This window comes from Pleurodeles waltl, chromosome 12 (assembly GCF_031143425.1).
Source record: "Pleurodeles waltl isolate 20211129_DDA chromosome 12, aPleWal1.hap1.20221129, whole genome shotgun sequence".
NCBI classification, from domain to species: domain Eukaryota; kingdom Metazoa; phylum Chordata; class Amphibia; order Caudata; family Salamandridae; genus Pleurodeles; species Pleurodeles waltl.
The window spans coordinates 13,212,122-13,224,695 of NC_090451.1; the positions used below are offsets into that span (position 1 = coordinate 13,212,122).

At 44.6% G+C, this 12,574-nt stretch overlaps 1 protein-coding gene across 14 annotated transcripts in view; it reads right to left on the reverse strand.

Moving 5' to 3' along the window:
- The window catches only part of DAZAP1 (DAZ associated protein 1), a 432,244-nt gene that overhangs the window by 91,782 nt on the left and 327,888 nt on the right, over positions 1–12,574 (reverse strand). For 5 of the 14 annotated variants that reach the window (XM_069215790.1, XM_069215779.1, XM_069215778.1 and 2 more), the window contains 2 exons: positions 8,850–8,993; positions 6,655–6,819 (listed from right to left, as the gene is read on the reverse strand). In XM_069215790.1, coding sequence (XP_069071891.1) covers positions 6,655–6,819; positions 8,850–8,993 — 309 coding nt within the window. Of the gene's footprint in view, positions 1–6,102; positions 6,179–6,654; positions 6,820–8,849; positions 8,994–12,574 lie in introns of all 14 variants that reach the window. The other 9 variants (XM_069215791.1, XM_069215781.1, XM_069215780.1 and 6 more) reach the window with 5 other exon arrangements.

The window sequence follows — 12,574 nt, forward strand, 5'->3', positions numbered from 1 at the left end:
ATTTTATTTTAAGCCAGTGTGGAAGCACAATGATGATAAATGCATTTTCTCTTTTTACTATTTTATGTGTAAATTCTTATGACCTATGGTCGAAATAAAGTATGATTTGACTGACTTGCTCACTAAAAATTTGGTCTGCATGTTTGATCATTCCAGGCAACATGGGAAGGCACTGATAGCTAGAGTGAGTAGAGAACAGAGTGTTGAACAAGAAATCCTCCTCTAGGGGCTCAGTATGCATAAGCACCCCATGATAAGCAGCTGTCCTGGAAACAACTTGAGTGTATGCGGTTGTGTCCTCTGGTGGAGAGGGCTTGGAGGGGTATAAGTCAGGATCATTATCTGGAATAGGATCCGGGTCATATAAATCCCAAGGATCCACTGTACCCCATGAGAGCACTGTGAGTGCGTTGGTGAAGGCAACCGTGGTGGACTAGTGTGTGGAGTAAAAAAAGAAAGCTGTGGTGAAGGAGGAGGAGAAGTAGGGGCAGGTACTGATTTCTCCTTTTGTTTGTAACTTTTTGCTGGTGGTTGAACAGTGTCTAATTCTTCCTGAAAAGCCAGCTTTCTTTTAGTTTTCAAAGGAGGTGCAGTAACAATTCTGCCAGTCTCTCTGTGTATGTGGATTCTAGATTGTCTCTCATCCATAACCTCCAGTATAGGCTGAATCTCAGTGTCCTCATCAGAAGGTCTGTAAGATTTCTGCGTTGAGTTCGAACTTTGAGGCGGCTCGAAAGTCCTTGTTCATCTGTATAAGAAGCTTTCTTGGGTTTCGAAGTTTGGATCTTTTTCATTCCTGAAAATGGGAGTCAGTTGTTTCGACTCCGAAGCAGGGCGTCGAAACTTCGACTCAGAGGACTGACGACTCTTACTGGAGTCCGAGGCAGAACTCTTTACAGATTCACTCACCTTCGAAGTGGACAGAGGAGTGGCCTTTTCTGGCGCCCAACCCGAAAATCGGTCGACAACGGTCTTTTTTCCAGGTCGAACCATGGCCTTCTGGCAGTTTTGTATGTGGGCGTAGGGGCAGACGTACTCATGTCCTGGCCAGCAGTGTTAGCCTATCTTCTTCCGATTCTTGATCAGAGTCGGTGTCTCGGATGGAGACTGCTGTCTGCGTCTGTTCTTCCATGACGTCGACATGCTCTGTACTTTTCGACGCCATCTCTAACCTTCTGGCTCTCCGTTCACGCAAGTTCTTCATGGATCGAAACAATCGACAGGCCTCACAATCCTCTTCTCGGTGGTGCGGATAAAGACAGAGATTACAAACCAGGTGTTGGTCTGTATAGGGAAACTTTGCATGGCACCGAGGGCATAATTGAAATTTAGTCCGATCCATCAGGCTTCCACGCGGCAGGCCCGGACAGGCCCTAGTCAGGCACACGTGCCCAGAAGGGCAAAGTCTATATTCAGACGGTACTATCGGTTCGAATCTAGATGGAACGGGATCGGAACAATACAGACGATTAAATGAGTTTAAGGTTTCAGATTTGAAATCTCGGAGCGAGAGGAAACATGTCCGAACCCGACAGCGGAAAGAAAACAATCTAACAATGGAGTCGATGCCCATGTGCACTGTAACCAAGAGGAGTCTCTTGATCCCATGACTCCAAAAAGACTTCTTCGAAGAAAAACAACTTGTAACACTCCGAGCCCAACACTAGATGTCAAAAGAGCTATGCATAGCATGTGTATCTGCAGCTCCACATGCCATCGAACATATATATATATATATATATATATATATATAGTCACTTACCCAGTAGACATCTGTTCTTGGCATGTAGTGCTGCAGATTCATATGCTATGCATAAGTCCGCCATCTAGTGTTGGGCTCGGAGTATTACAAGTTGTTTTTCTTCGAAGAAGCTTGTCGAGTTATGAGATCGAGTGACTCCTCTCGGTGATAATGGGCATGGGCATTGAGCCCTTTTTTAGATTGTTTTCCCGCAGGAGGGTGAAGTAAGGAGTCAAGAAATGTATATGTACATATATATAGTAAGAAAAGATGTCCATGCAATGTATATACATATTTGCATAAAGAAAGTCCCACAACAGCTACAGGCTCCCGGGGAGGTTGGAGGGTGCATGTGAATCTGCAGCACTACATGCTACGAACAGATGTCTACTGGGTAAGTAACATTTTCCATTGGATGGACTGAAAAGCAGTCCCCTCCCAAAATAAGCAGTGGCTAGCCTGTAGGAGTTGGAATAGTTTGCTAGTTTAAGCACTGCTTGACCAACATTTGCTTGTTGGCGAAATAGCACATCCACACAGTAGTGTTTAGTAAATGTGTGAGGTGTGGACCATGTGGCTGCTTTGCATATGTCTGCCATTGGTATGTTTCCTAAGAATGCCATTGAAGCTCCTTTCTTTCTAGTAGAATGTGCTTTAGGAGTTGCTAATAGTTGCCTTTTAGCTTTAAGATAGCAGGTTTGAATACACTTTACTATCCATCTGGCTAATCCCGGTTTTGAAATAAGATTACCCTAATGTGGCTGTTGAAAAGCCACAATAAGTTGTTTAGATTTTCTGAAATCTTTTGTTCTGTCGATCTGGCTGTGGCAAGAAGACTGGCAATTCCACTGACTGATTGATGTGAAATGGTGAAACCATTTTGGGTAGAAATTTTGGGTTTGTCCTAAGTACTATTTTGTGTTTGTGAACTTGGAAGAAGGGTTCTTCTAAAGTGAATGCTCGAATTTCACTTACTCTTCTTGTGCTACCAGGAAAGCAACCTTTCGTGAGAGAAATTAAAGAGCGCAAGAATGCATGGGTTTAAATGGTGGACCCATAAGCCTTGTGAGCACATTGTTAAGATTCCAGGCAGGAACTGGTGGAGCTCCAGGTAGAATGACTCTTAAGGCCTTCCTTAAAAGCTTTTATGACAGGAATTCTAAAGAGAGAGGTATGTTGTCTATTTTGTAGGTAGGCTGATAATGCTGTTAAATGAATTAATAGATGAATATGCAAAATTAGCTTTTTGTAAACTAAGCAATTAACATACATAATCCTATACTGATGCTTTAAGTGGGTCAATGTTTTTAGGTTGGCAGTAATATACAAAATATTTCCATATATTTCCATAGCACTGCCTGGTTGTAGGTTTACGTGCTTGTTTGAGAATGTCCATACATTCTGATGGAAGCTGTAGATATCCAAACTATGACTTCAGGAGGCAAATCGCCAGGTTGAGCATACTGGGATTGGGATGCCTGATCTGACCCTTGTTTTGAGTCAACAGGTCTGGTCTGTTTGGGAGCTTGTGATGTGGCACTACAGACAGATCTAATAATGTTGTGTACCAGTGTTTACGTGCCCACGTGGGAGCCATGTGTATCATAGTGAGAGAAGTGTGATGCATTTTGTTGACCAGTAATGGAATTAGTGGGAGAGAGGGAAAAAGAGTAAGCAAATATCCCTGACCAATTGATCCATAGAGCATTGCCCTTGGATCGAGGGTGTGAGAACCTGTACGCGAAGGTTTGATTGAATTGTAATCGGGATATGAGAGTGTAAAACGCTTGAATTTGTTGTTGATTTGGGTTGGATAATACTGAGTGTTCAGAATTGCTCCTAGATAAGATTGAATTTGTGCTGGCTTAAGGTGAGATTTCTGGGAATTGATTGTTGACAGTTCTAGCAGCTGTGTCTGCTGCATCCATTGCTGACCGTATCTGATTGTTCGAGATACTCTGTCCTTCTTCCAGAGGGGGGGGGGCATCCCGATGACTGCGAGTTTGCTCTCTTCCTGGCTGTGCTTACCTCTACGGAGTCTGGAGGCGGCAACTGTTGAGTGATAAAGACAGGATCAGAGGGAGGTGGCTTTATTTTTTCTCCATCCTAGGAGTAATTATTCTAGATTTAACTGGCTCCTTGAATATTTGGTCAGCATGCTTTAACATGCCGAGGAGCATGGGAAACGACTGTTAAGTTGCATGTGTAGAGGAAAGTGTATTAAAAAGGAAGTCATCCTCCAACGGCTCAGTATGCATGGCGACATTGTGTTAGGATGCTGCCCTAGCTATGACCTGAGTCTAGCCTGTACTATCCTCTGGTGGTGATGGCTTAGAGGGATAGCAATCTGGGTTGTTGTCTGAAATAGGGTCTGGATCATAAAGATCCCATGGATCCACATTGTCCTGCTGCGAATAGAATGAGTGAGCTGGTAACTCCATAGGCGTAGGACTAGTAGGGAGAGAGAGATAAGTAAATGGGGAGAGTGAGGAGGAGACTAAGGAAGAGAAAATTGAGGAGATGGAGGTTTCTCTTTGGTTCTTGGCAGTTTAGCTGAAGGCTGAGCAGTGTCCAATTCTTCCTGAAAGGCTAATTTCCTCTTTGGTTTTAGAGGAGGTGCTATTAAAATTCTGCCAGTCTCTTTATGGATGTGAATCCTGGCTTGCCTTTCATCAATTGCCTCCATTTTTGGGTGTTCCTCAGTACGTTTATGGCTTTCTTCGAGTGCTTGTGGAAGTCCATGTCCCTCCATGTAAATTGGCTTTTTCGGCTCCAAAGCTGTTTTTTTCGGTATCGAAAAAGTCAGGGTCAAGGATGGCCTCGGCTCCGAAAACTATTTTCGAGGATTCGACTTGAAGGATCGATGTTTAGTGGTCTCGGAGACAGAGCCTCAGCTCGAGTCTGATGGCTTGGGTGGTGTGGCCTTTTTCGGTGCCGAAGTTGTGGGTTTTTCGGGTCGAGCCATAGTCTTCCGGCAGTGGCGTTCCCAAGGCCTTATGTTTGGGCTTGGCTGAAGCAGGTGTACTCATATGCTGTCCGGCCGTGACCGGTCTGTTGTCCTCAGACTCCTGCTCGGAGTCGGATCCTGGAACGGAGACAGCCGTCTGTATGATCTCCTCCTCTTCGACATCGAGACGTTCGGTGCTCTTGGATGCCATCTCGAGTCAACGTGCTGTTCTGTCTCATAGTGTTTCTTGGAGCGGAAGGATCTGCAGGCCTTGCAATTTTCTTCCTGATGGTTTGGGGAAAGGGCAGAGATTACAGACGAGATGTTGGTCAGAGTAGGGAAATTTAGCATGGCACCGAGTACAAAAGCAGAATGGGGTCCGGTCCATGGGGCTTCCACGCAGTCAAGCCCAACCAGGCCCGAGTTGGGTGCGGGCACCCCGACGGGCGAATAAAGATGTTTGACCCACCGTTACAGTTAGGAGATGGAACGCAATCGAAACAATACTGACGAGGATTAGAGAGTTTTGAAACTTTTCCGACTAGAACTATCGGAGTGAAAGGAAACACGTCCAAACCCGATGGCGGAAAGAAAACCATGTAACATGGAGTCAATGCCCATGTGCAATGGAGCCGAAGAGGAGGAGTCACTGGATCCCATGACTCGAAAACACTTCTTTGAAGAAAAACAACTTGTAACACTCCGAGCCCATCACTAGACAGCAGACGGTATGGACAGCATGTGTATCTGCAGCTACACATGCCATCACACATATACAAACACACACACACGTATACATTCATATAATTTCTATGTTACAAGATGGGTCAAACAGAAGATGGAAATAACAGGACATTCAGCAGGTAGCTGCTGCTTCAACACCACATCCGGAGATGTTACGGCTTCACACACAGACTATGCGATATATCTAAACAATATACAACAGGCACAGAGTTTGGTGTCCAAATCAGGAGCCGAAGAGTCAGGTTTCTGGATTCTCATTATGGGATCATGCATATCAGTTAAGTGTGTTGTGGGTTTGAGCATATTAATCCAAGTAAGTGTGACAAATTCCATAAGGCCAATATAACTAAGCAAACATGGGAATTACAGCATTCTACATTTACAAGGCATATTCACATGTTAACAGTCTGGGTTCCAAAAACAAATATGTAGTCCCACGTCAGCAATAAGACATTCTGTTACAATCTTTGGTGTCAGTTAGAAACTGAAACCTTCAAGGTGTTTGGTCCTGGGTCTAATACTTGAGAAAACACAATCCCAACCATATTTACATGCTTAAAATGGATGACAAATCCCCATTGTTGGTCTGTAACTGTATGTATTTAGCATGCATCTTTATGAAAAAACAGTTAGTGACCACTGCTAGGAAGGATGATCTAATTTGACCTACCGTCTCTTACCTTTACGACCTTCATGGCAACTTAGAGGTCAAATCCATTCGGACAATTTCACAAAGCAGGCATTTCCTGGAAAGAGTGATTTCTTCAGGCTTTTTATGTGGGAACGGATGAGGCATGCACTACAAAAGCCCCCTAAAGAAACTTTCATTAGCCTGACTATTGCTATTCCCCATATCCCAGACAGGCAAGAAAGCAGTGTCAAGTCCTAACTCACTCAGAGCAATGTGGCCCGGCAATCTCAGGATATGACTGAAGTCTGGGAACAAGCCCATGTACCTATGAAAGAATAAGCATGCAGTTCCCAGACCAGGCCAAAGAGCACCTCGCTCACTCTATCGAGGAGGTACTGAACAGACTAGGGATATCTATTCTGGAGCAAACATCAAAACCCGTTTATTTTGTGCTGATGTTTTTACAGGCGCTCAATCACATAGGAATACCCTCCCCCGTATCTTTCATGAATATCAATGCAAAAAAAAAAAAAAAACGGATCCGAGTTGGAGGTAGTCTGAAAACAGCTTTACTGTCCAGATTTTACTTACCATATTGTGTAAAAGGAAAATCTGGTTGTGCGTTAGGGGGTTTGTTCATATCCTGAGCTTGATGTGATGGGGGAAACGCAATTGAAGTACCGGGAGTTGCAGGTGTGGGTGGTACCCCTGAAGGGACAAATTGATCAGGCTGAGGTGCCGCACCATACCCAAAAGCTGAAAAGAGAAAGGGCAACAGGAAATGGACCAGTTACTTTAAACTAATGATCCTCTTAGTCTTCCTTTTGGGTAAAGATCACCAAAATGTGAGGGAAATCGAAGCCATATTGAGAATCCAGAACCAGTTTAACTAAAAGAAAAGAAAATCCAGCAACTGTTTACGAGACCAATTAAATTAGATATCTTATAATCCTTAACCAGTTAAAAGGGCATACAGAGACTATAAAGACACCAAACAACAAAACTGGGAACCCGATGGAAGGAGGGAGGCCTTCACACATGAAGGAAGTGAAGATCAGTTGAGGAAAGAAAGGGCTGGTTCTGCTTCAGCACTTTATTCAAAGGGAAGAAATAAGGCATGAGATGTGCAAGATTTTAAATGTGGCACCAGAATACAACCTTCAAAAGGAAGGGGCACATACATGTAAAATGTAAAAAGCACAGGTGTATATGAAAAAGTGATGGATGGAATGCTTAAATTAATCTTGGCCATTGGTAATTATTCAGTGCTGCATTCCCAATCCATTGTTAATTTGCACACCATGCCACCTCACTGTGGCCCCAGCCATATGCAAATCAGTCTTGCCTTGCTTCAATGGGAACAGTTCCACCCGAAGTGTCAGGCAAGGTCCTCTCTGAATCAGTACATAAAACAACCCAGGACCGGGTCTACCTAAACCAAGTCTTTGTCAGTTGTGATTGTGGAAACTCTTAATTAGCAATCACACTGAGAACTCAATGATCATAATGACAATTCAAGGACTTGAGTGTCCCCAACCGAAACAAGGACGAGAAAGCAGATTGTACCAAATCAAGGTCCTGGAGAATGGAACGCAAAAAACAGACAGACACTTTTGGTTGAAACAAGATTGATGTAGTGAGAGGGCACACGGTGTTCATGGCAAGCCAGCATCGGATTGGATACTCTACCATTATTCTGTAATAACTGTTTTAAATTTTTTAGGGCAGTGACTGCCAGTGAACAGAGGATGGTTACCATCAGCGCTGTCACAGATGGCCAATTATTTAACGCCAGTAACAAACACTTTACCAAAGTATGATTTGGTCTTATAGTTATAAGACATACAAACTGATTCTTCAACATAAAGGATTAGATTTGTTGCCATTTCTCAGAAGCCCAATGATGGAAGGCAGAGAATGGAGGAGAGGGCTGAGTTCTAACATCAGAAGGCAAAATACAGAAGATAACCTTCCATGAAAGCAGCGTTGTAACTGGAGTCTCCTATACAGAAAGGAGGCAAGAAAACAGCCTTGAAAGGATCACAGAACCAAGGCACATCATATGTTTGAGGATTCAGGACATATACCAAACACACAGGATCATATACATCAGCAGATCAGGGCGGAAGGCCGAGACTAAAATTGGTCTTCAGTACAGTATTTTAGGACTCTGAACCATTAGCATCCCTTTGATTCCAGTTATCAGTTACTCAGGAGGAAGTCTTGTTCCCATAAACTCGATACTGCAGTTTTCAGGGCGAAAACATGTAAGGTTTACACTCTCAGTGGAAAGAATCAAATGCAAGTGAAATCAATTGGTTGACAGTTTTTTCTTTGAAATAAACAAACAGTCTAAATACCAAAAAAATGAAATGGTTTGAAAAGGGCATCAAATAATGAGAGTTTGTTTTTATACTGGTCAAACCATAATGGCATTGTTACGCAGATGGCTCCTTCAGTAGAATAATGAAGCTCAGCACAGCCGAGGATGCAATTCAACAAGTCTGGAAAAATGGTTCCAGATTCTCAACAAGGCGTCCATATTCTTAATCACACTAGGAATGTAGAATATAACAGAAACATGCAACTTCACGCACAAAACCTTGCAAATAACAAGAACGTTAAGGAAAACATACACTTTCTTTCCAGAGGACATCAATCGTTCCTATCAACACACTCAATAAATGTCAAAGCACAGAAACAGAGGTTTCAATCAAAGGTTTACTGAAAAGGTTCTGCATCGTCACTCTTAACTGGACACGGACTGACAGAAGATGGGCACTTACTGAATGGAGGCGGTGTGCCATAGCCCTGAGGAAAGGCCTGAGGGGGAGGAAATCCACCAGGTGGCGTTGAAACTATGTAGGATGTGAAAGCAGGAGGTGGGGGTGCACCACGTCCAGCAGGTTGTCCAAACGCACCTAAAACAACATTTGAAAAGGAATGAACAGTGACAGCATAACATGAACTCGGTTAAGCTAAATGTTTAAAGAGGTATGATGCGAAAAATCCTACACTCTAGAGTAAGTTTATTTGTGTGGCAGAATGGGTTGCAAAGAATTCTGGAAGACTAGGACTGGGAGCCACAGGTCAGCTCTCTTGACAACAAACGTCTCAAGTCTGGTCTTGCAAAGGGATGCATTATAAATGCACAGGTGGTTTAGCATGAAGTTCATTACAATACAGTAGGAAAATAGCCACAGACTAAGTAAAGAAAAAAGAAAGGCTGCACACCAAGAATATAATAAAAGGGAAACTAGAACATGAAAGACTGAGTTTCAGTGTGTCAAGGATGGCCATAACCACCAGGTGAATATTAATGCAGGGCTTCCTGTCATGCTCATTACAGAATTCTGGCTTAGTGCACTTTTCCTTTTTCCGAGACCTATTTTGGACATGGATTGGGTATACCCAGTTAGTGATGATGGATCTATTAGTGGGTGGCTGGTGCAGGCACAACAAAACGATATATTGTTAATAAGTGACAAACATGAAACCAAGTGGTAAAATCAGATTCCGGTTCAGATCAGCTTGACAAAGGTAATGGCATCCCGTTCTGTAGTAGGTTATTCATAGCTCTGCAATTCAAGCTGTGATTTTAGGGCTAATTTGAATAAGTTAGGGAAGAAAATTAGTTACTTACCTGTAACTGCAGTTCTCAAGTATTGGAATCTTTCATAGATCTGCATGCTTGAATTATTCCCCATCGTCAAGATGGGAGCCCCAGGTACATTTAACCAAGCAGTGTTACTATAGAGTTAAATTCAAGAGCCCTTAGGCCTCTTAATTTAACAGTCTATCAGAGTCATTTTAAGAAAAAGGACCAAACTTCAGAATCCACCAATCAGGAGACACCACCCTCTAGAACCCTCCTGAGTGAAGCTCCAGTACCTCGGATTGTTAGAGCACAAGTGCATATAACATGACAAAGAAAAAGAGGTGAAGTGAGCTTCTCCGGGGAGGAGGGTGGGTCGCATGTGAATCTAGGAAAGATTCCAATACTGGAGAACCACAGATACAGGTAAGTAACTTATCTTACTCCACTATTGGAACTTTCGTAGATTCACCTGCTTGAATCAGAGTAGCAAGCAGTACATATGCACATTGTAACACTCTTGCAATCTGTTCAAGACACACATTGAAAATATGTTAACATACACCAGTATATCGAAAATATATATATATATTTTTAAACATTATAGACACATCACCATAAGTATTTAGCATAAATATGAGACGACTAGTCATAGACAATGTGCATACCTGACCTCAGGATGGTGGGATGAAAGAGGTGGCTCACCTTTACTGGAAAAGGTTCCAGAGGACTGCTTGACCCATCTCAGAGATGCCCCCTGTATTTTACCCAATCCTTCAGTGCAGGACTGACTGGTCTGTGCCAGCCTGCTGCTGAGAGACAAGTTTCTAGCCCCCTGGGGTGAGTGCCTTTGTCACTCTGTGGCCAGCAACAAAGCCTGCTCTGGGTGGAGGTGCTTAACACCTCCCCCCTGCAGGAACTGTAACACCTAGCAGTGAGCCTCAAAGGCTCAGGCTTCCTGTTACAATGCCCAGGGCACTCCAGCTAGTGGAGATGCCCCCTCCCCCCCCCCCAGACACAGCCCCCGCTTTTTGCGGCAAGTCCAGGGGAGATAATGAGAAAAACAAGGAGTCACCCACCAGTCAGGACAGCCCTAAGGTGCCCTGAGCTGAGGGGACCACTACCTTGAGAAATACCCCATCTTGAGATTGGAGGATTCCCCCAATAGGATAAGGGATGTGCCCCCCTCCCCACAGGGAGGTGGCACAAAGAGGGTGTAGCCACCCTCAAGGACAGTAGCCATTGGCTACTGCCCTCCCAGACCTAAACACACCCCTAAATTCAGTTTTAGGGGCTCCCCAGGCCCCAGGAAATCAGATTCCAGCAACCTGAAGAAAAAAGAAGGACTGCTGACCTACAAGCCTGCAGAGAAGGAGGAAGACGACAACTGATTTGGCCCCAGCCCTACCGGCCTGTCTCCAACTTCGAAAACCTGCTCCAGTGACGCATCCAACAGGGACCAGGGACCAGCGACCTCTGAAGCCTCAGAGGACTGCCCTGGATTAGCCAGAGACAACCCCCTGAACTCCCCAGCGACCCCTGCAGAGAGAATCCAGAGGCTCCCCCTGACCCCGACTGCCTGTAACAAGGGACCCGACGCCTGGAACCAACACTGCACCCGCAGCCCCCAGGACCTGAAGGAACCGAACTTCGACGCAGGAGTGACCCCCAGGCGACCCTCTGCCTAGCCCAGGTGGTGGCTGTCCCGAGACACCCCCCCCGTGCCTGCCTGCAACGCTAGAGTGACCCCTGGGTCCCTCCATTGTTTTCAATCTAAAACCCTGCTTTGCTCACTGCACCCGGCTGCCCCTGTGCCGCTGAGGGTGTACTTTGTGTGCCTTCTCATGTCCTCTCTCCCCTCTCCCCCCCAGTACTCTACAAAACCCCCCCTGGTCTGCCCCCAGAGGACACAAGTACTTACCTGCTGGCAGACTGGAACCGGAGCACCCCTGTACCCCATAGGCACCTATGTGTTTTGGGCACTTCTTTGACCTCTGCACCTGACCGGCCCTGAGCTGCTGGTGTGGTAACTTTGGGGTTGCCTTGAACCCCCAACGGTGGGCTGCCTATGCCCCAAACGTGAGACTTGTAAGTGTTTTACTTACCTTCAAAACTAACCTTTACTTACCTCCCCCAGGAACTGTTGATTTTTTCACTGTGTTCACTTTGAAAATAGCTTATTGCCATTTTTAGAAAGACTGTACATGATATTGTTTTCATTCAAAGTTCCTAAAGTATCTAAGTGAAGTACCTTACATTTAAAGTATTAACTGTACATCTTGAACCTGTGGTTCTTAAAATAAACTAAGAAAATATATTTTTCAATATAAAAACCTATTAAGTCTTTGAGTGTGTGTTGCTCATTTATTGCCTGTGTGTGTACAACAAATGCTTAACACTACCCTCTGATAAGCCTACTGCTCGACCACACTACCACAAAATAGAGCAATAGTATTATCTACTTTTGCCACTATCTTACCTCTAAGGGGAACCCTTGGACTCTGTGTACACTATCTCTCACCTTGAAATAGTATATACAGAGCCAACTTCCTATACTAGGCCTATGTTCCAGGATGGCAGAGTACATGGAAAAGGCAAGCAAAAACCTTGAGGCCAGCCAACAGCTCCAGAAGCTGTGGTGTGACAAAAAGGCTGCTATGGTTGAGTTTCAGCCAGGGCAGAAAGTCTGGGTTCTGTAGCATGTGGCTCCCAGGGCACTCCAGGACAGATGGAGTGGACCTTACCGAGTGCTAGAAAAGAAGAGTCAGGTCACTTACTTAGTGGACCTGGGAACTAGCAGGACCCCCAAGAGGGTGATCCATGTTAACCGCCTTAAACTCCATCATGACAGGGCAGATGTAAACATGTTGGTGGTTACTGATGAGGATCAGGAAGCAGAGAGTGAACCTCTCCCTG